The sequence below is a fragment of the Sceloporus undulatus genome, chromosome 2 (assembly GCF_019175285.1).
Source record: "Sceloporus undulatus isolate JIND9_A2432 ecotype Alabama chromosome 2, SceUnd_v1.1, whole genome shotgun sequence".
Classification (NCBI taxonomy): Eukaryota; Metazoa; Chordata; class Lepidosauria; order Squamata; family Phrynosomatidae; genus Sceloporus; species Sceloporus undulatus.
This window is the reverse complement of record NC_056523.1, coordinates 322,762,102-322,787,309: the sequence shown is the minus strand read 5'-3', so window position 1 is coordinate 322,787,309 and position 25,208 is coordinate 322,762,102. Positions and strand designations below refer to the sequence as shown.

General features: G+C 45.0%; 1 protein-coding gene across 5 annotated transcripts in view; it reads right to left on the bottom strand.

Moving 5' to 3' along the window:
* EPG5 (ectopic P-granules autophagy protein 5 homolog) overlaps positions 1-25,208 on the bottom strand; it is an 88,609-nt gene that overhangs the window by 11,609 nt on the left and 51,792 nt on the right. For 2 of the 5 annotated variants that reach the window (XM_042449358.1, XM_042449359.1), the window contains exons 26-39: positions 24,308-24,479; positions 23,830-23,992; positions 22,280-22,422; positions 21,322-21,478; positions 19,050-19,244; positions 17,087-17,300; positions 15,205-15,362; positions 14,223-14,430; positions 12,508-12,583; positions 12,090-12,193; positions 9,554-9,729; positions 8,240-8,425; positions 7,475-7,684; positions 1,226-1,370 (exon numbers count right to left, since the gene is read on the bottom strand). In XM_042449358.1, the coding sequence (XP_042305292.1) occupies positions 1,226-1,370; positions 7,475-7,684; positions 8,240-8,425; positions 9,554-9,729; positions 12,090-12,193; positions 12,508-12,583; positions 14,223-14,430; positions 15,205-15,362; positions 17,087-17,300; positions 19,050-19,244; positions 21,322-21,478; positions 22,280-22,422; positions 23,830-23,992; positions 24,308-24,479 (2,307 nt within the window). Of the gene's footprint in view, positions 1-1,191; positions 1,371-1,459; positions 1,531-7,474; positions 7,685-8,239; positions 8,426-9,553; positions 9,730-12,089; positions 12,194-12,507; positions 12,584-14,222; positions 14,431-15,204; positions 15,363-17,086; positions 17,301-19,049; positions 19,245-21,321; positions 21,479-22,279; positions 22,423-23,829; positions 23,993-24,307; positions 24,480-25,208 lie in introns of all 5 variants that reach the window. The other 3 variants (XR_006101928.1, XM_042449360.1, XM_042449362.1) reach the window with 3 other exon arrangements.

Genomic DNA, 25,208 nt, shown 5'->3' with positions numbered 1-25,208 from the left:
ATAGGACTGATAGAAAGCCTTCTCCTAAAGACCTTAGGGCTCTGGCAGATACCTTCTTTCTAACTCCCCAGGGGCAAAGAATGGTTTATTTCTTTTAATTTCCCAATTCTTCCCAGTCTTGCTAGTCAAGATCCATAATATGGAAATTCCAAGGACTAAACCCAGGATCTTCTGCAAGAAAAGCACTTGCCGTACCTATAGTCCAAGCCTGTGTCAAGTAAGGATGTATACCCCTGTCTGTCTTATCTTCATGCATATGAATAAGAAATGGCACAATTTTTTACCTTCCCTGTAATGTATTTTCTGCTAAAACTAATGAGGATTCCTGCACTTGCAAGAACAATTTTTGCACAAAATCTACACTGAACAAAGTGTGTAAAATGGCATAAAACTATGACAACAGTTGTGGGGACTTTTAAAACCCAGAAACATCCAATGTCATCTGCATCTTTTTTTGATCAACCACCATTCCTTCTATGCTTGCTATATGTCTAGGCTTTGCTTCACAAAGGCAAGTGATATTAGCTTTGAACTGGAATGCTTCGCACAAACTGCAGAAGCCTTTACTGGTGGTGGGGGGGTGCTTGTTGTCTCATTCTGGCTCTGAAGGCAAGAAATCTCATGGAGATCAGTGATTTTTCAACAGGTTGTCAACATGTTGCAAAAGCCTGTCTCCTGGTGTCAAGAAGAACAAAAAAATACAAAGGGTGTGGTGTTTTGGTGGCACATTCACTGGCCTTTTAAAGTAGTGGTAGGCATAACACAGCCTCTGATCCACATAGTCTCTGGACGTCACTTTTGCGGCCTCTAAATCTGCACCACTAAAGCCTCCCCAACTACCCAGAAATGTTTTTAGAACTTTGGGGAAAATTTTGCTGCAATTTTGACTTCCCTCCAAAGCATGAAATCTTGTTAAAATAACCTCACCCCAACCCCACAAGCATCCCAGAACAGTATAATATCTCCAGTACCTCCATTATCCTATGATGTCCCTCTCAAAATGGAACTATAGAGGAAAATGCAGGTATCTGTGCATTCTTGGGGGGGAAATGCAGCCTGCCAGGGGTGCCGGGGTAAAATGGGCCCCTGCTGTTGACCACCCCTGTTCTAAAGTCCTACCAAAGAGGCAGAATGAGCAGATTTGGGTATCACAGATGAATTTCTTAAACATCCTTCTTCCCAACTCCTCACCATTACTCCAAACAGAATCTCCCACAGAGCCAACCTGGGGGGTTGAAGATGACAATATCATCTAGCAGCTTTGACATCTCATGTTCCAGAGCTGGCAGAGTGATCTTCCCATTTTGCTCCAGGATGCTGAGAAAATGGACAACCTGATGGATGTAGGCTCGGCACTTGAGGGTGGCATCCTAGGAGAAATTGAGCAGAAAACAAATACTGTCATCCACCCTTTTTTCGCACAAGGTACTCTAATGATGATTGGAACGTTAGTCCTTACCTGAGATACGTCCCTTTCAGCAGAGAAGGTCCGGTCATCCTGATGTTGGGTAACTCCGCCTGCGAAGGCTCCTATAGGCAGGACAAGAATTAAGAAAACAAAGGCCAGCGGCCTGACCCCACCGCCGTGGGCGGAGTGACCCCTAGCAATCCTCAGTCAATGACCAGCCCCGTTAAAAACGTCTAGTGGCCTCCAGACATAATTGGCGACCAGACTGGGCCGGCCCAGAAGAGAAAGATAGCAGCCCGGTCTTCGATCAACCCCCCGCAGTCATTGGTTCCCTGGCATCCGCAGGAAGAAGGGTGGGGAGGATGACCGGACCTTCTCTGCTGGAAAGGGACGTATCTCAGGTAAGGACTAACGTTCCATTTCCCAGCAGAGAAGGGGGCCGGTCATCCTGATGTTGGGATATACAACAGCGCTGACCTCACTAGGGAGGGCCTGCTGACGCCTGGGGTGACTGTGGGACTATCTGTTGAAGGACTCTACGACCGAAGGCTGCCTCTGCTGATTGAAAAACGTCCAGCTTGTAGTGTCTGACGAACGTGGACGGAGTCTTCCATGTGGCCGCCCTGCAGATTTCTGCGAGGGGAGCATTAGTGGAAAAAGCCGCTGAAGTGGCAGCGCTTCTGGTGGAGTGGGCCATGATGTCCTTAGGAGGAGGTAGGTCCAGGGTCTTGTAGCTTGTGATGATACATTGTTTGATCCATCTGGAGAGCGTCGACAATGAGACCTTCTTGCCTTTGGATCTTGGTTGGAAGGAAACGAAGAGGCTTTCGGTTTTCCTAAAAACTGCTGTCCTCTTGAGGTAGTACCTAATGCCTCTGCGGACGTCTAAGGTGTGCCATATCTTGTCGAGGTCGTTAGTTGGTCTGGGGCAGAAAGAAGGCAGGACGATGTCCTGAGATGAATGAAAAATTGAGTTCACCTTGGGAGTGAAGGTTGGATCTGGTCTCAGTAGAACTGAGTCGGGTCGGATGACGCACAGTTCCTTTCTCACTGACAGTGCCCCAATTTCAGATACGCGTCGGGCCGATGTCACCGCCGTCAAGAAGAGAGTCTTGAAGGTGAGAAGTTTTAGGGAAGATTCTTTCAATGGTTCGAAGGGTTTAATCGTCAAGGCTTTGAGGACTGTGTGCAGGTCCCATGAGGGGAAGCGGTGTCTAGTCGGGGGTGCTCTGTTGGAGACTCCCTTGAGCAGCCTTTTGACGTGAGGGTGATGGGAAATCCGAGCAGCTTGGTCGTGTGGAAGAATTGAAGTAATCGCCGCCACCTGTCGTTTTACCGTGTTAGGTCGGAGTCCCTGGGAGATGCCATCCTGAAGGAACTGCAGGAGTGTGGAGACCGTGATCCGAATGAAGTCCTTCTTTTTGCGTCTACACCATCTCTTGAAGGCTGTGAAGGTGTATTCGTAAATCTTGATGGTCGACTGGCGTCTTGATGCCAGGATCGACTCAATCACCTCGGAGGAATAGCCATATCTGGATAGCATGTTCCTCTCAATTTCCAGGCGTGAAGCTGAAGCCAGGTCGGGTCTGGATGGTAGACTTGACCCTGCAACAACAGATCCGGTCTGGTTGGGAGAGGAAGGTTCTGTGTTGACAGGCTGAGAAGCTCTGAAAACCACGGACGCCTGGGCCAAGCTGGAGCTATCAGGATGACCACTGCTCCGGTTCTTCGGACCTTGGACAGATGTTTTGTCAACAACGTTACTGGAGGGAAGGCGTATAGGAGACCCTTCGGCCAGCAGCACGTCAGTGCATCGAAGTCCTCTGCCGCTTGTGTCTTGAACCTCGAGAGGAATCTGGGAGTCTTGGCGTTGACGGGCGAGGCGAACAGGTCTATTATTGGTGGGCCGAAGACCTCCACTATGGTCTGGAACACCTCTGGGTGCAGGCTCCATTCTCCTTGATCGATGTCTGTTCGGCTTAGCCAATCGGCCTTGGAGTTTAGTAGACCCTGCAGGTGCTCTGCGTGTAGAGACAGCAGGTTGGACTCTGCCCATGCCAACAGCAGCTGGGCCTCCTTCATCAGGGTTCGTGATCTTGTTCCTCCCTGGCGATTGACATGTGCCTTGGCGGTAATGTTGTCGGTTCTTATGAGGACTGACTTGTGACGAATGAGCCTTTTGAACGATTGGAGAGCTAGTCGTATCGCTCGAAGTTCCAGCCAATTGATGCTGTGGGACTGTTCTTCCGGAGACCATCGTCCCTGGGCCAGTTGGGACCCGCAGTGGGCTCCCCATCCTCGGAGGCTGGCATCTGTGGTGATCTGCATCTTCTCTGTCTCCCAGATGGGGCGGCCCTTGGAGACTGCCTGGGATATCCACCATCGGAGAGACTGTCGAGCCTGGTCGTATATCCGTATCTTGCGGTGACTCCTTCGGGCAATGGCCTGTTGGTGTGAGAGAAGAAGCCATTGAAGAGGTCTGGCGTGGAATCTCGCCCAGGGTAGGCATTGGATAGCTGCTATCATCAGCCCCAGTAGACGAGAGAGTAGCTGTAGGCTGGCCCGGGGTGACCTGAGAGCCCTCAGGACTGTCCTTTGAATGGTCGAGGTCCTCTCTGGAGTCGGGCGGACCGTCCCCGAGTGTGTGTCTATCAGAGATCCCAGGTGGAGGATCTGTTGACTGGGCTGAATGGAGCTCTTGTCCAGGTTGACCAGAAATCCGTGGTCCTCCAATGATCTGAGGACCCTGGCAGTGTCCCGTATGGCCTGTTGTCTTGAGGGTGCCCTGATCAGGAGGTCGTCCAGGTATGGGTGAACGTGGATGAGCTGGGTCCTCCAATGAGCGACCAGAGCCACCATGATTTTGGTGAAAATCCTGGGAGCGGACGAGAGGCCAAAAGGAAGTGACCTGTATTGGAAATGGTGTTTGCCATATTTGAACCGGAGGAAGCGCCGGGAGGAGGGGTGGATTAAAATATGTAAATAAGCATCCTGGAGGTCTATGGAGGACAAAAAGTCGTTGGGCTGAAGGCTGTCCAGGATGGTCTTGAGGGTCTCCATCCTGAACTTCTTCTTGTGTATGAACCTGTTGAGTGGTCTCAAGTTCAGGATGGCCCTCCAGGTCCCGTTCTTCTTGGGCACCAGGAAGAAAGTGGAATAACAGCCCAAGCCCCTCTGGTCTTTTGGGACCGGCTCGATGGCGTTGACAGCGACCAGGCGGTCGATGGCTTCCAGCAGGAGGCGGTTTTTGTCGGGATCGCTGGACTTGGGAGAAGGGATGAAGTGGTCTCGAGGTGTATGGTGAAATTCTAGTCTGTATCCGTTGCGGACAGTGTCGAGAACCCATCTGTCTGTTGTGGAGCCCTCCCAAACTCCTGCGAATCCCTGAAGGCGGCTTCCCACTGGAGGGGCCCCGTCATGATTGTTGGTTTTTTTGTTGCTTAGAACTTTCTCCACCCTTAGCGGGGAAGGTGGATCGGCCTTGCCTGTTGGACTTGGAGTCCCCCCAGCGAGGCTTGTTAGGTCTAGACTCCCTGACTTGAAAGGAGTTGGAAGGAAAGAAGGAGCGTGAAGATCGAAAGGAGGAAGATTTCCTGAACTGTCTTTTGTCTTCTCTCTTTTTAGCTGAGGGCAGGGCTTTCTTTTTATCCTTGCCCTCCACTAACACTGGGTCAAGCGACTCTCCGAACAGTTTGGTTCCCAAAAAGGGGGTGAAGGCCAGATTTTGTTTAGACCTGGAGTCTACCTGCCAGTTCTTGAGCCAGAACTGCCGTCTGACCGCAACAGCTGCCGCCTGTGCCCTGGCACATTGCTGAATGGTGTCCAGGGTGCCGTCGGCCCCCAAGGCCAAGGCTTTTGAAATTTTGTTAATCGTTTGTCTGACCTTTTTTGTCTGAGTGTGGTAGGAGCTCCAGTAGCTCCTTGGACCACTGGAGGGAGGTGCGCATTACCAGGGAGACAGTGGTCGCTGCCCTGATGGCAACCGAAATAGCTTCGTGGGTTTTTTTGAGTGCTCCCTCTGCCCTCCTATCCTCTGGATTCCTGAGGGTATCCTCGCCATCCCTAGTGAACACGGCGGAAGAAACCAAAGTCGACACCGGAGCGTCCACTAGGGGGACCTTGAGGCTATCCATCACACCCCGTTGGAGGATGTAATGCTTTCGAATGGCGCTATGATTGGGCCTAGATGATGCTGGTTTGTTCCATTCGTCTCTAATGATTTGCATAATATTGTAAGGGCAAGCGAGCTCTTGGACAGAAGAGGTAGTGACGGGGAAGAGTTCCTCGCCCACCCTGGGAAGGTCTGAGTCAATGTTAGGGGTCTCACTAGATGGCAGTGTGATGCCAAGGGTTTTACTGGTTTTCTTTATAAGGAGTGGATAGTCCTCTGGCCTGAGGAGGCGAGAGGACATGGGGGCGTCCCTGGACTCCTCACCCTCTTCCTGAGAGAGTTCCCCCTCTTCAGATTCGGAAACCTCGGACTCTAGGGCTGTGGGGGCCCCCGCGTCCTCCGAGGATTGGGATGGGAACCTTTTTCGTTTGGCCAAGTCTCTGGCATATCTAGCTCTTTTAGCAGGTGGATGATAGGAGCGATCCGATTCGGAACCCGAATCAGAGTAATCAGCTTGCCTGGATCCAGAGGAAGCGGGTCGTTCCTGGGATCGGGGGCCAGAGCGGTCCCTAGGGGCCCTGTCTCCCCCTTCCCTCCTTGAACCTGGTTCTACTGAGAGCTCCTGGGGGGGAGGGTCGCTGGAGCAGGAGCGGCTGTCTGAGCCCCTGTCGAAAGACAAAGAGGCCTGGCGCCTCTTAGGATCGCTGGGATGGCCTCCGCCATCCCGGTCAAGCATGGTGCCGCGGCCAATGGTGGCCACTGTGCGGTCATGAGACCCCATTTCCGGGTCACGAGGGGCATGGGCGGTGTCACCCGCGACCTCTGGGGCAAGATGGCCGCCCCCATGGAGGCCCACATGGCCAAGATGGCCGCCGCCATCGCGGCCCACGTGGCCGAGATGGTGGGTGCCAGCGGCAGCCGCGCAACTGCGTGGCCTGGTGCCGCGGTCTGGGGGAGGTGAACCGGCCCCTCCGGCGGGGAACCACCCTAGGCCGGGGGCCACAGGCCAAGAGAACCCCCACTGAGGCCCAAAAAACCCCTCCCGGTTGGTCGCGCCGGGCGACGGGCCTGTTGCGATGGAAGGGGCCTGAAAGAAGGGACCCGGCCATCCGAAGAAGTGGGGGCAAAACGGGGGCATGCGGGGCCCGTTCCCCCACCCTGGTGATCCCCCGGGCTCTCCCTCCCCTTGTGGGGCCGCTTGGGAGCCCCTTGTGGATGGTCCTGCGGGGGAGCGGGGCCAGCGGAACATCCGCGAGGTGGGGTGGCTTACCTCATCCCCCTGATCGTCCGGCGATGCAGGCTCACCCTGGGCAACCCTGACCAGGTCGGATGGGGGGCCCCGGCCCCAGCAGCGGGCTGAGAGGCAGCAGCCTCGGCCCGGTGTGGCCACGCCTCCACCCCTTGGCCGGTCTCCATGGCCGCGGTCCCTGGGCAGGCTTCCGGCAAAGCCGGGGCAGGCCCGGACTGGGTGGAGGCTAGCTCGCCCTGTGCTCTGGCCTCTTCCCCGCTCGCCATGAGGAGGGAAGGAGAAAGCAGTAGAAGAGCAGAAAAAAAGAGAGTGAGAGGAGGGTTTTTTTGTTTTTTTTTTAAGGAGAAGGAAGGAAAGAAGAAGGAGGAAGAAAAGTCAAGCCAGGCAAGTCTGGGGGAGCTAGTCTGGAGAAAAGGAGGATGATTCCTCTTAGAAGTCCTGGAAAGCGTCCTACTTGGAGCAAGGCAGGAAGCAGACTGAGGATTGCTAGGGGTCACTCCGCCCATGGCGGTGGGGTCAGGCCCCTGGCCTTTGTTTTCTTAATTCTTGTCCTGCCTATAGGAGCCTTCGCAGGCGGAGTTACCCAACATCAGGATGACCGGCCCCCTTCTCTGCTGGGAAATCTAACAGGGAAAGAAGAATTGTATCACTTGCTGTCTGATTATACAAGAGGATTGCTAAAAAATACAGTAAATGGTGGACTCACAAGATGCACATGGCTATCAGAAGAGGCGCCAAACCCTGCAGATGTCTTTAAGAGCTTCACAATCAGTTCAGCGGCTGGTTCCTTGGCAAGGATGATGGAAGGAGGGTAGTGGCTGTTGAAATAGCTGATAATGTTTTCATAGGACAAGATGCTGATGAGCTGCCATGGAAGGGAGCTGGTCTGTCCAAGGAGATTGAGCAGTGGTGACTCCTAAACAAATATTAAGAACAGGCATTTCATTCATGTTACAAAAATTACACAGCATACCACTGGGGACAGAGGAAACTGCGTTACATACAGAACATGGGAAAGTTAATTTTTTTGGACAACATCTTTCATTCTATAGGATTCTGGGAGTTACAGTCCAAAAAGTAACTTTCTAAACCTCTGACCACTACAGACAAGGGGCAGAATACTGCTGGTTTCTTGTGTAGGCATAAATTAGCCTATGGAGATGGTTAGACATTTTTCTCTGATCTGGAGCATCTCCATTCCATTCAACATTGTAAAAGCAGAATTGTGCATGTGGTACCACTGTGGCATGCAGAAGCTCATGAGATGTGCATTCATGCACATCTGGATGCACATAACATGGACATTTGGGGTGTATTTGGCTGTGCAATTTCACATAAGGATTGCACAAATCAGTGTGTAACTTCTTATGTGGAGAACTACACTAATGAAGAAGACTTCTGGTGACATTCAAGCAATAAGAACATCACTACAAACCATAGAACAGAGTGAGGAGAAGCCCACTTCCTTTACCTCTTTGGTTAGAAGCTGCTCCTCTTTTGCCAGCAGGACCACCATATAGAGGAGACAAACAATCATGTCATGAGTTTCCAAAGGTGGGTCAGGATTCCAGGCGCTGGAGAGGACACTAACCCAGTTGACTTCACATAAAACTGAGCCCAGGAATATGAAACAGCTTTTGGGACTGCCCCTTTCCACCTAGGAAAGAAGTAAATAAGATGCCAATTTTTCCAATCTCTGGAAGTCACATCATGACCCTCATTCATCCTGTTATTTTTGCCACCCACTTCCTTTCATTCCTCCTCCTGTGCAGCACCCACCCCAGACCTTTGCTTACTTATATGCTTATAAGCATTTACTGGAGAGCCAGCATGGTATAGTGGTTTGAGTGGTGGAATAGGACTTCAGGAGACCAGGGTTCAAATCTCCATTCAGCCATAGAAACCCACGAAGTGACTATGGGCAAGTCGCACTCAGACTCAGAGGAAAGCAAACGCAAATTCCCTCTGAACTAATTATTTTTGTTTTTTTCTTTTGTGTTTTTTTAATGCTTTTTAAAATACTATTAAAATACATTGGTAAAGAATAACATCAAACAAAAATAACAATATTCTTTTCTCCTATTATCCAACCTAGAAATTAATGCTACAACAAACATAAGCAAAAGAAACAAAAGGTGTAAAATTAGTTCTTGTCCAGACTGACCACTATCATTTAAAATCTAATAATAAAGTCTGTAACAGTCCAAGTTCATCCCCCACATTCAAAGTACACTTCTTCTTCTTTTAAACCATTCTACCTTATATTTCTCTGAGACTCTAGCATATGTGTTTTCATCCCTAACGTATTAAATGACCAGGTACCAATTTAAATGAAAAGCATCTGGTTTAATTTTCATTTTCTCAATAAGACATTATGGGACAATTTTTCTATTACAGCTATAAATCATATCTTTCTAAACCATACAGAATTGTTGTGATCATCTTTCTACCTTTGAACTATTACCAAGTGAGCTACCAAAATGCCAAATATCACAATGTCCTTTATACAAAAGTGCGTTATTATCTCTTTCAAAAAGCTCTAGTAGGCATAGCAACTGGCATCTTCAATACAGAGTAAAGTGCTTGAATAATTAAATCCCAGAAGTAACTGACAATTGGGCAGTCCCACCATATATGCCCATATGTGCTCCACTCAACAAATCTTGCCAAGAAAACCTTGTGGCAGGTTCACCTTAATGTTGTGTGCCTTCAAGCCATTTACCAGTTTATGGTGATCCTAAGGCAAAGCTATCACCACAACAATAATTAAGCATTTGGCTCTTACTTTAAAGAATTCCTCCATAAGTTGCCGGTCTGGGTGCATCTCCTTCCAGGGAAGACGACCAAACTCCCTATGAAATGTATAGAGAATATGCTCTGGCATTTTGGGAGCTGTACATGACTTGCAATAGTGCATCAGATGCAGCCAAAGTGCCCCATGGTGGCTTGGTAACAGCTTATCTAGAACAAAAGGAAAACAGGAGAGCAAATGAAAGAAATGCAGCCACGGGGAAATGTCTGTGATAGTTGGGACTACAACAAGGATTAAAAAGTTGTACAGAATTCTAAGAGCCCAAGGGGCTCTCTCTCTCTTATTTCTAAAATAGGAGAGTTCTTGAAGTCAGCAAGAACATAACAGAGCAAATCTTCCCATCTCCTTCTCCTAAATTGGCTTTGTCCACAAAGGCAGATGTTCTGTTAGAAAGCTGAGAAAGAAACAGTAACTCTACTCATGGGGATACCTTCTTCTGTAGTGACTGAAAAAGGTACATACTGTATGGTGGTGTAATGGGAGGTTCTACCAGCATATATCACTAAGCAGATTCTGACCTTGCAACCTAGCAGGCAGTACTTCAAAATGGTGGCCTCAATATAAGTGGGCTTGATTCCATATTGTCAGGAGAGTTATTCCCCTCAGACAAGAGGTTAGATATTCCCAGCTAGGAAGCAAAGCTTCTGTGTTAAGCAGGCCTTGAGGACTCAAGCCTGAGTTACGTCCTACTGTAGGCTTTCTTTCAAGATGGGATGGACTCCCTCAAATGGTTTGCCAAACTTTGCACATGAATTCTGTCATATTTTAAAACCCAGTGACAAGAGAACAAAATACCTCACGTAGAAGGAACATCTCAGTTAATAATAATAATAATAATAATAATAATAATAATAATAATACCCACTTCTCCAAACAATTGAAGCAGCTTACACTAAAAATAATCCACAATAAAATAAAATGAAATTATTGGACAATTGTTAAAACAGTTATTAAAATGGGTGAGGCAGTTAGGGCAATTGTCAAATGAATAAATGCAAGGTTCCTGGAAGTTCATCTTAATCTGGAAAAGCCTGCCAGAAGAGATATGTCGTGACTGCCTTTTTAAAGCTATCAAGACTAGTAATACTTTGAATCTCTTCTGGCAGGCTATTCCATAATTTGAGAGTGGCTGAAGAAAAGGTCCTTTGGGTAACTGCAGCCAGCCTAGTTTTAGCTGGCTGCAGTAAGTTTTTATTTGAGGACCTCAATGTGCTTAGCAGATTATATGGGAAAAGGTGATCCTATAGGTAGGCTGGACCTAAGCCATAAAGGGCTTTAAAGGTTATGACTAACACCTTGTATTGTGCCCAGAAATTAATAGGCAGCCAGTGAAGAAACTTTAATAGAGGTGTAATATGGTCACCTCTAGATCTTCCAGTGACCACCCTGGCTGCCATATTTTGAATTAACTGAAGATTCTGAACTAGATACAAGGCTAGCCTAATGTAGAGCGCACTGCAGAAGTCAAGTTGTAAGGTTATCAGTGCGTACACCATCATTTTTAGGTCCTCAGGTTCTAAGAAGGGACGTATCAACCAAAGCTGATAACAGGCACTCCCAAACTACGAACACAGTCCTTTAGGGGAAATGTGACCCCATCCAGGACTGGTTGACAAACCTCCAAATTCGAATTAGGATCTCCAACTACGAGCCCCTTCATCATATCTGGATTCAGTTTCAGTCTGTTTTTCCTCATCCAGCTCATTACTGCTTCAAGACATTCATTCAGAGGGGAGATGCCTTCCTTAGTTGACACTATGGTCCGGGGCATGGAGAGATATAACTGGGTGTCATCGGCGTACTGATAACATCCTGCCCATGCCTCCAGATGATCTCCTCCAGCAGTTTCATGTAGATATTAAATAGCATTGGGGACAGGATGGCACCCTTAGGGATGCCAAATTTAAGCCCTCTTTTAGAGGAGCAACTGTCTCCAAGCCATCTGGACTCTGCCTAAGAGATAGGACCGAAACCGCTGTAATACAGTGCCCCCGATCCCCAACTCTCTCAGGCATTCTAGAAGGATACCATAATTGATTAAACAATACCAGATTCCAATCCCATCTAGACTTTCTAAATACAAGTTGAAGTGTGAAAGGGGGGAGTTTCTATTCTCCTCAAAATGTTAAATAAATTTGATAGAAACCAGAAAGTCAGAAATTGGGAGAGAGCATCTGCTTCTTCCAACATCCTTGCCTTTTGGAGCAAGGAGGAGGGAGAGGTCAGAGTAGAGAAAAATTGCAATTTTAAGGTTACAGTTCCCAGAATATTCCAGACAGCAGGAACATGGTTGTGGGTTCTACGATGTATAGTTGGAAAAAAGTAAACTTTTCCAAGGTTTGGGAGTAATGCACCCCAGGATAGCCTTCTTCACTTTTGGAGCACAGTTAGCTGAAACATAAAAGAAAATCACACACAAACAGGCTGTAACCAAGACATCATCTAAGAAACAGCTTTACTGACAGAGATTATATGGTCAAGCAGTATGTTAATGGACACTTTTGCCTACCTTTAAAACTTTCATGCAAAACGTCTATACTGGAAGCATACAGCCGCACCACATCTGAAGCTACAGGAGTGTCACTCTCTAACCATGGGTAAGAAGGTTGTTTGCTTAAAAAGAAAGAAGGCGGGGAAGAGTTAACAAAGAAGATTTTACCCATTTACACCTGTTTCTCTTTGTTTCTCTGAAAGAGAAAAAACTATCTATTTAAGGAATACACAGAATTCTGAGAAAGAAAGAAAGAAAGGAGCATGCATTTGCATAAATATAAAGATATGACAGATCATCAAGACTACTTCACAGAACCTCAATTTCTGCCCTGTCACAAATATGCATTTAAAAAGCTTTACAAATTCATCTCTGGCTTCTTCAAAAACAGTATGCTGTTTGTCTTCTACAATAGACTAACTGGTTGCCTGCTTACCTTGCATCTTCTCTCTCCATAACTTCAATCCAAGGTTTAAAGAGTTTGGTGATGACTAAATGCAAAGAACGTAGTGCTGGAGAAAAAGAAAATTAGTGAGATATTTTCAAATGCGAACATCAACTTCTTTCAACAAGAGAAACAGGTCTGTTTTGTCAGTGAGAGCACTACACAGGCAGTGAAATTGTTTTAAACATATTCTGGCCTATCTTTCAATTACTGCATCAAAAATAAAAGTAAATTTATGGCCCTGTTGACTGTAAATATTAGGCTCATATGGAATGAGAAATGCAAATGAAATCCTGAAAGCAGACTAAGCAGTTCACCTAGAAATCAGGTCACAGGGCTCAAGTCTCCAGCTATTTCCCCTAACTACAATGATCAAAATACAACATACACAATTAGCAAACATTTGTCCTGGATGATCCCATACCCTCTTCACCTGAGAGGAAGCCACATGGAATTTAATGAGAATTAATGTGAGTAGAAAAATTTAGGATTAAACTGTAATCTAAATATACAGAGCTGCCAGAGATTGTACCACGGCATCAGGCCACCTTATCTGGCACTGTCTATTCTGACTCACAACCATTCTTTGCAAAGACAAAAGACTTGTTATTAAGTTGTCTTCTGCTGAATCAGATCACTGGACAACCTAGCTCAGCACTGTCAACTCTGACTGGAAGCAAAAATACATCAAGATTTCAGGCCAGATTCTTTCCTACCCTGCTTGGAGATCCCTGGTGTTCCCATCCAAGTATTAACCAGGCCTGATCCTGCTTAGCTTCTGAAATCAAATAAAATCAGGTATGTGTTCAAAGTGATATGGTGGCCTCCCAGCTGCAGTGACTGAACCTGGGGCCTTCTCTGTGCAAAGCATATACTCTGCCACTGAGCTGTGGTGCTTGGGAGCTTCTGCAAGCAAAGCATAGAGTCCATATCGCTATGGTTTATACATGTCACTGAAACCAGCTTTTCCTGGCCCAGAGACTACACTGCCTTGGCAATTGAAGCTCTGGGCTGATGGAACCTCATCCAACACCTCTACTGAAGCTAAACCATTCTGGCCCTTGTTGATGCCTAGATCTGGCACTGCCTGGAAATCTTGCCTTAAGCTCCCTAGAGGAGTTTAAAAGTTTGGGAGACTCTTGGTTTCCAAGCTTTCTCTGGGTCTCGCTCTTGGAAATTCTTTGCCGTTTTTGAAGCTTTCACAATGTGGTTAAAATAAACACGTAAAGAGGAGGGGAGCTTCAAGTCCCCTCATCACTCTCCTCACACTGAGAGCAAAAGTCTCATGAATAGAGAGCCTCCACTATGTGTAAAGACTCTCCATATAAATCAAAAGCATTAGTTTTTTGTGAGTTTTTCAGATTATGTAGCCAGTTGCAGATGCTGGTGAAACGTCAGGAATAAACTCTTCTAGAACATGGCCACATAGCCCGAAAAACCTACAAAAAACTATAGATGCTGTCCATGACAGCCTTCACATCAAAAGCACTGGGGTTTTTTTTCCAGTGACAGATCATGTTGAGAACCTCCATGACCAGTAGAGGCTTTCCTCTTCAGACTTTCACTCTCCACATTAAGAGAAGAAAGAACGAGACAGTGAGAGTGGAGTTTATTTTAGCTACACTAAAGATGCCTGAGTGGGGCTTTTGAGTATACCAGATTCCACAGATGGTGCCTATACTCAGCACCCAGGTTGTCTAAATTACCTGTCAGAACCCTGGGGCTGCCCACTGGCTCTTGGGATAAGCTGATGACTTCTGAATCAATGAGGCAGTTGACAAGGTATTCCATGAAGTGGTTCACTTCAGTGATGTAGGGAGCCCACTTTGAAAACAACCCAAAGCTCTGGAAATCTCGTGAAGATGAGCGCAATTTGAAGAAATAGTCTGAAAGCCATTCTATTGTTTCCATGACCTGGCGGGAGGACAAAGGGCAGGAGGGAGGGGATGAAATTCTAAATGAAGAAAGTTTTGAGAAGGTATATTCAGTAGTCTTATGTTCACCACTGCTATTCCACAATCATTAGGGAATCTTCCTCTCAGAATAGGCTATACAATCCATTTAGAGCTCAAATTGCCCTGATATTCTCTTCTATCGATCTGTATAGTATAGTCAGCATCCTATAGTAGTGGACTGCTTACACGACCAATTCAATACTTTCCATGTTTGCCTGGGGAAGCAGCAGCAGTGGCAATCGGAGATGGAGGTGAGTTCCGAGCCACCAAAATGTCTTAAATATATGGCTTAGAGGTCTCAACAGCAAAAGCATTATGAAAGGGGTAGCTTGGGAAATCACCTGCAACCATGCCTCCAAGTATCTGTCAGCTCCAAGGACCTCTCAAAGTCCTTGGAGATGTATATGTCTTATGTTGCCAAGACATGCTAATGATCCATCAAGCTAATACTGGACAGGATCTTGAGCAGAAATCTTTTACATCTTCATTGCAAGGACAGGATGACTACCAGATGATACATATACAATGTTCATGCTTTAAACAGTCAACTGCTGCTTCCCAGAATACAACATTCAGGCTACTCAAGGACCTCTCTGCATTTCCACACTTCCTACCCTTCAGCCCTAACTTCCTGCATACACTCCACTGTTTTGCCTACACTGTTCTTTTCAGGAACAGACTGAAAATTGTTCCCAAAGACACCAAGGCACCGCACCATATGCCAGCCACCCACCTGATCTGGTGAAAGAAATGGCTCCACAGAAGCTTGCAATGGGATGCTCTCTTTTGCCTCCTCTTTCCCACTGTCTTGTTGAGCTGCCACAGATGTGCAACCCAAGGCTGTAAGGGATGCCTTCCAACAGTCAGGGCTGAGAAGCTGATCTGAAGAACCTAGGGGGGAAAACCCAGGCAGTGGACCATTCAGTAATAGCAGAATTACATTGCAGCAGTTTTCTCTAATGAAGTGTCCTCCAGATGTGCTATACTATCATTTCCTACCAGCATGACCATGACAGGAGGAGCTTCCAAAACATCTAGAGGTGGAACCTGAATTAAAATCAGATACTAGAATATAAATCAATGCTGTATCTTTTCTATGATTCCTCATAAGGGCAGGAAAAAAGCAGAATATGCCACTGTGTGGAGCATTCACCTTCCTGAGAATGTTTATACAGTGCACCCGCATCATACGTGGGTGCACCTTACACTACTTCCAGCATACGCTGGAATCCGCAGCAAAAGAAGCAGTGCCATGCACTGGAAAAGATAGTGGCATGCGCGCCCTGCACTGCCGTGGGCACAATACCCATTCAACTTGAATGGGGCTTGAACATCTGCATTTTTTCCCTTACATGGGGGGATCCGGAATGGATCCCCCATGTAAGGGAAGAGAATTTGCCTCCTTTGATTTCTTTCTTACTATTTCAAAATTTGAATTTGTGTTTAAATGCATTTTTCTATGGAGAGGGTCCACTGATTTCATCAGATTCTCAGGGAGGATCGATGACTCCAAAACTCCTAAGAATCATTCCATTGAAAACATCTGCCTGAATGAATATGAGAAAATTTCAAAAGAGAATAAGACTAAAGGTGGCTAGCAAACTGCCCCCACCAAAGAAAAAATCTATAGAAAAGTTAATGTTTCTTATTTCTTGTGCAAAGTATAATTTCATTGTCCAAAAATATAACTAAGAATTTTTATATCACTCAATATAAAATCTGTATGGTTTTGTATAGAATATTCAATGTTTTAGTGAGAAGTGCATTCCAAAGCAGCTTTTGTTTCAGCTTTAAGTGAGCAAGCAAAAGCCCTTGTGGGCTGGGAGGCAATATATAAATATTTTAAATAAATATCAAATAATAAACAACCTATAGCTGCTCTAAAGTTGCTGGAAGAGGGAAAAGATCAAATTCTACATGTTGCCTTCTGATTCAATTGCCGTGAAAGCCCAACAACCGGTAGGTTTCCTCAGGAAAGGAATTGAAAATAAAATTTTCAATTCCTTTATGCAAATAACACAGAAAAAGTGGGTAAAGAGATGCTTCTTTTCTACTTTCCCAGGAGAAGAACTTGAAGTATGAGGTGGGAGACTCAGGAGGGATAGAAGAAAATCCTTGTCAAACTGTGGAATCTGCTACTGCAAGAAGCATTAATGATTGTCAGTTTGGATAGCTTTCAAAGGCAACTGGACCGGTTCATGGAGAATGAGGTTGTCCATGGTTACTATTTATCCATTTTGCAGCGTTTTATGACCATGCAATAATTATACTTCCCAATTAGTCATAGTGCCAATATGTAGCACTTGGAAAAGTTTTGAACTACACTTTCCAGGATTCCCCAGTTAACATCACCACTGGCCATGCTGGCTGAAGATTTTGCGAGCTGTAAACAAAAACAAGGACATTTGCTTTTCAAAACCAGTTGCTGGTGAAAATAGGAGGTGTTATATCCTGCTTCTGGATTCCCTAGAAGACACTGATCACTGTTGGAAACAAGATGTTTGACAAGGCTAACCATCCATCAGAAGCAGCAAGGCTCCTCCTGGATTCTCACTGTGTTCTTATTTGCAGAAAACTGGCCATATTTACAAAGGTGTACACCACTAGGAACTTACTTTGCATGAGTAGTCTCAGAAAGCCACTGTAATGATCAGGAAACTGGTACAGGAGGAGGCAGGTCCAGTGCTTGCAGAAGATAGAAAAAGGCATCAAGATGTCTTCCTCGGGTGCAAAGCCACAGGCCTTGAGGGCCAAATGGATTGACTCCAGAAGCCTTGTGCGTTCAGAGAGCAAAGGCCTTGAGCTGTGCAGCCACTGTGGGAGGTCAAACTGGAATGGAAGAGAATACATGGTTTGCATAAAGGGTATAGAGGGCAGAAGCTGAGAGTTAACTCAGAAGACAGGCTGGCAAAACAATAATAAAAGGAATGAAGTTCAGAGCATGACTTCCAAATGTCTGAATGTCCCCTTCAGGTGAAAAGAAAATACAGTGCCTTGTAAAACTGTTCCCCCTCCCTGCCTTTTGACTTTTTCGTATTTTGTTGTTGTAACGGAGAGCACTCCCAGCTGTCCAATCAGAAGGCAGCTGAGGGCCAGCCAATAGCCTGTGGGCTGGAACTTTTGAAGATTCCGAACTGACAGTTGGGGAGTCAGTTGGAACTGGGACAGTTTAGAACGGCAGTTAGGGTTTAGAATCTTGGGGAGAGAGGACTGAGGTCCAGGAGTTCCTGAGGGAATGTGTTAGTTAGGGGCTGGAATCCTGAGAGGGAGGGTTCCAGGGCTCGAGAAGGACGGTTAGGGGTAGAGTCTGTGTAGTAAGGGCTCCCTACCGTTGCACTGCCAGACCTCTAGGAGAGGGAGGGACTGGAGTGTAATATCCTGTGGGATGTGGTTAGCTTTGGTGGCTGAGTTAAGAGAACGAACTGTCTAAAGAGAGGCAGGAAAGTCTCTAGGTGATAGAGGGATATCTAGGGAAAAGTAAAGTGACAGTAGCCATCAAATAATACAAGTGTAACTAAGTAACCTGTGCCTGAACTAGCAATTACATAATATCATTCAGTTCAAGAAAAAGATGTTCAACCATTCTGTTTAATAAAGTTTATATTTCGGTTTACATAAAAGCTTGTCAGTCATACATATCAGCTCCACGCTACTATATTAAATAAGGTGAACCTGCCAGAGGGAAGGGGGTTCATATTACAGAATTGGGTGGCAGCGGTGGGATAACAGAAGTCCCAGGTGCTTGCCATAAAAAAAGAAGGCTTGTGGTTTGGACATCCGGTACATAAATGGTGGCAGCGTAATTAGGTGGCAGCGGTGGGATAAGTAAAACCCAAGCGCCTGCCATCTTTAAGAGGAGGTCCGTTACAGTTGTGTTACAACCTGCAATTGAAAATGGGCTTAACTGCCCACCATTACCACTAAGAATAACACAATCATAGAGTTAGAAGAAACTACAAGGGCCATCAAATCCAACCTCCTGCCATGCAGGAACACAGAATCAAGATGTATGAAAAATGCTTGACACTTTTGAAAAGCAAAATGGCCCTCTTGACAGCTTCCCTCTCTTTCTTTCTCTTAATCAGGGTTTCTTTCTTTCTCTCTCTCTCTCTCTCTCTCTCTCTCTCTCACACACACACACTTTTTTTTGAAGTGAGTGCACAAACATGAAAGAACTGTGTTGCAATTACAAGCTTAGAAAATCAGTATCCCCATACAATGCTTCCCTTTAACCTTTTGTCAGAAGGTTGAGTGTATGAATGCTCTCTAGCATTAAAAAGTAAAGAAAAGAAAAGAAATACTTTAACAACCTAGAAGTCACTTCCAGTCACTTATACATTTATTTTGCTGTCTCAAGAAGGGGGGCAAAGGTGTTTATAGTCAAAATTGCAACTAAACTACCCTTGGAGTCTATCTTTGGATCAAAAAGGTTTTTTTTAAACTGATTTTTTTTTTTTAACAAATCAAGAGCTGGGGGAGTCTGGAGAAGCGAAGGCCTATATGGGATCCATCTCCACCCCATCAAGAGCCGTATGCAAATTGCAGCCACCGTAAGGCCAATAATTGGAAGCCTCTTGCCTTTGTAAGCAGCATGAAGATGACATCGCTATTGTCATCACCAAGGAAAGACACAACCTTCTCATACAAGTTCACAAATTCTTCTGGGGAAGCAACAGGAGTGAAGTAAGGGGAGAGGAGGGTACAGAGCCTCCGGTTCTTTAGAATGGTCTGGAGCACCGGCTTGCATTCAGACTTGGTTCCTGCAATGAACACCTGGAAAGAGACGAAAGTAACGTATATGCATGTGTATAAGTCAACATCATGTATAAACTGAGGGCAGGTTTTGGGGACAAAATTATGGATTTTGATATGATTCATGAATAAGTCAAAGGTGAAACTTAAGGGCAAGTAAAGGATGAAACAAAGGAAAATGATGCTACAGAATTCACAAAATTCCAGAAGACATAACTGTTTGTGCTCATCCCAAAGACTGGATGGATGAAGAGGGAACTATAGTAAATGGTGACTATGTGATGTATGTGGGAGGTGATCAGGCATGGGCAGGAGTAAAAAAATACACACGTGTCAAAAAGATGTAAAGGCAAGAGATAAAGTACAGTATTAACTATTATCACAAAGGAACCATCCTTTTCTCTGACTAGAGTGATAAAAGCTGAGAACTCTAATAGAGAACCCAAAAGACATTTCAATCCCTTCTACTCTCTCAACATTGCTCCTTTGAGGGGAAGCGCCAAAAAGCTGCCACCACTGCTATTTTCCAATCCAGGCATTCAAGAAGGCCAGGCAGAAAGAGTAGAGGGGGTTGGTGCCTCTTTTGGGGTCTCCTGGGAGGCACTAAGCTCTCATCTTTCACTACTCTACTAAGAGAAGGAGATGGGTCCTTTTTATGATAAGAGTTAAGGTGCAGTACTTACTTTGACCCATGGGCAAGTCAAACCCATGTTTTTCAGGTCAATTTTTTGACTAAAATTTCTTGACTTATACATGAGTATACAATATGCAGTATTCCTCAGTAAACAGACAGCATTGCACAGCCCCTGGCTTTGCCATTCCCTGTGAAAAGCTCATTTACCTTTGGACTATCAAACTAGAGCAGATTCATTGATTCAATTGTTAAATAGGGATTCAACACATAGATAAATTCCACTGACCCAATTAGTCTGTCCTGGTGCAGATCAACAACAGGACTGAGGTCTTTAAGGAGACTCAAAATTCACTGTTGTTTTTCCTAAGTATCCACACTTAAACTATGACTGAGGTGGGCTATTTATACAATGATCTCCAGAGAGAACTACCTTTCCAGTGTTGTTTCAATCCATGCTCAGGATCAGGACCATGATACACGCAGGGTTCATGGGCCACCTTTTTTTTTTTAAAGAGCACCAATGTCCTTTAGGGATGCGTGGGGGGGTAATTTTGCTATGTTTTCAGTCTCCCCTCCCAAAGGGTTCCCTCCCGTCTTCAAAAATGAAGCAAATTTTAGTCACCTCCTTTTTGGAGGGGAAGAAAAGGCTGTAGCTGGGGCCTAAAATACTCCAGGAAGGGCTGAAGTATCAGCAAAATTCTTACCAAGTCATACCTCTAAGGGGGACCTTTCTCAATTAAACAAAAAATTGGTGGAAAGGAGGGGCTGGAGAAAGTGGCCCTCGAAAGAGGAGAAACAGAGTGGCCCCTAGATCTTGGAACTTACATATCTTTAGCCTAGATTGTACTTGGATTTACAAAACTAAGAGACCCCTCTTTGGCAACACTTCCTGCAGGCCCAGGTGGGTCATGTTCCTGGCTGTGGTACTTCACTTGTGGCAAACAATCTCCTTGGAGGCTTGACTGGCACCAACATTAGTTTCTCTTAGAGCCAGGTCACGACATTAACTATTAAAACCTTTGGGGCCTAATTCACTTTTAAGCATGCGCAATATTTTAGCCTTTTTAAGCTATTTTAAACTGTTTCAGCTGTTTAACATGTTTTTATCATGCTTAAATTATTTGCTGATTTTACTTTGAAATTGTTTGAATTGTTCTGTAAACTGTCCTAAGATCTTATGATCTTGGTCCCTTCTAAAAGAAAGGCAGCATACAAATGAAATAAATAAATGAAAAAAAAATTTTTCAAGTAGCAGTAAGTAAGTAGCTTTATGATCTTAAATTTCATAGCTGTATGGAACTCAGTATTAAGGGGAATTCTGTACTGTTAAGCTACATTTCAGTTTGCTTGTTTTAGCTGTTAAAAATATTCCTTGTTGGATACATAAGCTGGAGGTTAAGAGTCAAAAGCCAATTAAAATGTTCAGGAGCAACAGCAACAAAATCTCATTCCAGAGCAGCTTACCTGCCCCAGGATCTCTATGCAGGAGGTAAAGAACTGCCTGGATGGAGGGTGACGCTGTGTTTCATCGCAGACAAATCCCACCAGTGCATAGAACAGATTGATCCCAACTCGATGAATCCCAGGCACAGACTGACGTTTATAGAGATTTATTAAAGCTCTGAAGAAAACAAAAAGATAAATAACATTTGAAAACACAGCAGCCAAAAATTGTAGGAAATAATAATTTAAAAAAAGAACGTATGAAAGTCTTTTATTCAGTGAAGTTGAATTCAATAGTAATACAAGTTGTTATTGTCAGCCTCTGCCATAGTCCCGTTTGCACAGGGAGACCTTGGATATTCTCTGGATGGCAAGGCAGATGAATCCACTGATGCTGGGGTTCCAACCACGCGATGGTCGCAAAGCATTGCTCTGCCCTGCCATCCCAGAATGACCCTTCACAGTAAGTATAACTTCTCACTTCTGTGCAACCAGCAAGACTGCCCAAGCACTTGCACAATGGGTTGCTATAATTTCATAGCCTTCCTTTTTGAAGTATGAGTCCTATTCATGCTTAGGAAATTCTGAGACAACTGAATAGTTGTCCAAAAAGGTGTCTTTTCTAAGCCATTTAAGTTCCCTCTTATCAAAGAGTGGCTGAGCCAAAGCCCAACTCAATTACAGCTGGTGGATTCCAGTTTTATTTGGAGTAGGGCAGTGTATCTACTCCAGGTTTTAGCATAAATTTTAAATAAGCTATTCAAATTGTCAAATCTGTTGTGAGGGTACGGCTCAACACCTGGATAGGTCTTTCGAAATTCGATCATTGGAGGAGCTATATAAGGTGCTGAATTCATTTTGGTAAACAGGTGCTCCACTGACATTGAATTCAACATTGAACACTGCTACAACTCTGTGTTCAAGGTTTTAATTATCAGAACCAAAAAGAATCAAGATTTAACCAACCTAACCTACTTACGTTATAAAGTTTTCCATGTGAACAGCAGCTTCCACAACACTCAGAGAAGGTGGCTTAGTGGCTTCTGCTTGCAGTTGTTTCACTTCTTTCTCCAAAACATGAAGCTGCTGACCAACAGCTTCATTTTTGTACTTTCCTTCAAACTTAAAAGGAGATAAGTAGTTACAGCAAAGCTCTTGCATACTTTCATCCACCTATGAACACAGACACCAGGAGGGTAGCTAACTCAGACTCACCCCATGAAATTTTGAAAATCTGAACTCTTTTTAACCCTCATGCGCTGGAACAAAAGAACTTGCTTTGAGTGTGTACCATGTATTTTCTGACCTCAATAGCAATGGCAATGTATTGTGGGTTATAAAAACACACCATGTCCAAATTTTTGTTTGTTTGGCCTAAATCAAGCAAGTTCATTCAAACACCTAGAGCCAGAAAGCACATGGTAGCTCACTGTAAAATAAAGGAAAATAAAATCAGAGAAAAATTAGGAAAACTATGCATTGTACTGTTGGATATCACCTGACCCCAAATGATTATAATGTATAATTATAATGAATTATCATCTCCTGCCCAGTGAGGAAAAAATCTATTCCCTACCAAATGGCCCAACCTACAGATAACCACAGCACACCACTTCTGCTTTACTGCATTGTGGCTTGCTGGAAAATGGCATGGGACAAAAGTAATGGAATGGCAAATAGTAGTAACAGTAGTATTAGTAATAGCAACAACAACAACAATATCAATAGATCTGTTCAGACTACTTGTGTCCCAACTACTATTGTTTAGAAAAAGAAATCTAAGTAGCAAATTCGGGGACACTTTACAACTGTGCTAGTGACAGAAGTCACCAAATGACTGCATCTTAGGTCTAGTTCTGTGTGGTTTTCACAACTAAACATAATTCCAGGGGACAAAAAATTTATGTCTTAATGCAAAAGGGTTAAAAAGAGACAGAAAGGAAGTATTTAGTCTTCATTAGTGGCAGGGAGGTGGCACAAGGCATAGGAAGCTGCTTGAGAGAATTCAATTGGTGCATCCACAGGTGAGATTCACATGGTCCATGGGCTCTAAGAAGTCCCAAGACCATTTTTAAATCCTCCATGGCCTTCCCGCCCTCTCAAAAAATGGGTGTACTGTACCTCCACAGGATATAATCCTCTTCTGAAAGGCATGGCCCACACATTTTCTTTTAGCAAAATGCCTACATTTTTGACAAACCAGATTTATTTGGAGGGAGTGGTGCAGTCCACAAAGAGCCTTGGAGATTTTTTTAAAAAAATGGCTGCCTAGCCTCCAGAACTTGCACATCGCTGATTTCACTCAGTGACATCAACACTTACTTGGTTTGTTGGATCATAGCCAGAAAGAGGTCTTTTCCATTAACTGCTACAACCTGATCCTTTTTCCTAGGAATAGCAAGTATGGACTTCCATATGCAAAACAGTGAGCTACTATTAAGCTATGGCCCCAGACCAAGATGAGAAGAAATTAGAGGGAGGCTGGTTGAGGTCGTTGAACAAGAAAGAATGTGGGATTTTTGTTCAAACCTGGATTGTGACAAGTGAGGCTCCCTGGCAACCTTTGCCAGAACTCCCACGACACTCTAGTGGAATGATAACTTGTTCTTCTCTATTGGTGTAAAGTTTCGGCAGCGTATCCAATATTTCATTGTTGAAAGCGACTTGTTGGGATTCCCGCAGGGCTGCAGATCTGAAAAATTAATAGCCCACGTGTTTGTCAGGAAAGCTCTGGCTTGCAACCCTTCTCAGGTGGTTAGGCTATCAGGCACTTGAGATTTTTTTTATCACAAGCGACATCCCATGTAGAGAACAGGAGTAAATGTACCCAGCTTATTTAAAAGGTTTATATACAGTACTCTGGACACTAAACACAGGCCTGCAGCAAAGGGAAGCTACTCTCTCCTGAAGAAGAGAGTTTGGGATGTATTTAAGGGTATAGTGACTGAACACAAGAGGGTGGAATTGAGGTTAAGTGTCGAAGCACAGCAATAACAGCATTTCTCACTTGGCATGGTGTTGCAGGATGCGGAGGTTGGCACGAGTCAGTTCTTTGGATTCACTTGGACTGACCAAGCTAGCAGAAGATATAATAGGCACTGGAGCTTTCATTGGCTGAAGGGAAAGAGAGGCCTGAGGAACATCATATATCTTTAAACTGCTGATAATTCTCTCCTTGGCTGAAAGGGAAGAAAAAATGAAGTTCACCAACTATTCCTGCTTCCCAGGTGGCTGAAAGATTTAGAATAAGGATACAGCATGGTTTAGTGGTTTAAGTGCTGAATTATGGCTCTGGAAACCATGGTTCAATTCTCCATTCAGGCAAAGAAACCCACTGGCTGACCTTGGGCAAATCACACACTCTCAGCCCCAGAAAACCTTATGATAGGGTCTTCTTAGAACAGGGGTAGGCAACCTTTTTGAGCTGGGGGCCGGGTTGCTGTCCCTCAGACAACTTGGGGCCCAAAGCCAAAAAATAAATAATTAAATAATTTAAAAAAAATTAAATACATAAATAATCCAGGACAAATGTAGGACAAAATTTTCAAATGGAAGACTTTTTTTAAAAAAATGGAGGACACGTGAAAAAATTTGCTGATTTTTAAAAAAATGTTAATATAAATGCATGTTTCTGAGGCTTCTATAGACAATTGCCCCCCAAAGGCCCTGGTGGCAATCGGCGGCAGGACCGGGCTGGGGCTGGTCCCAAGGCCTTGCCGGGCCGCATCCGGCCCGTGGGCCGCAGGTTGCCTACCCCTGCCTTAGAATCATCATAAGTAGGAAATGACTTGAAGGCAAGCAACAACAACAACTAAGAGATGTGTTGTTGTTAATTGCCATCAAGTAAACTTTCACTTATGGGGACCCTACAAGTGAGACCTCCAAGAGCCCCAGCCATCAATTCCACT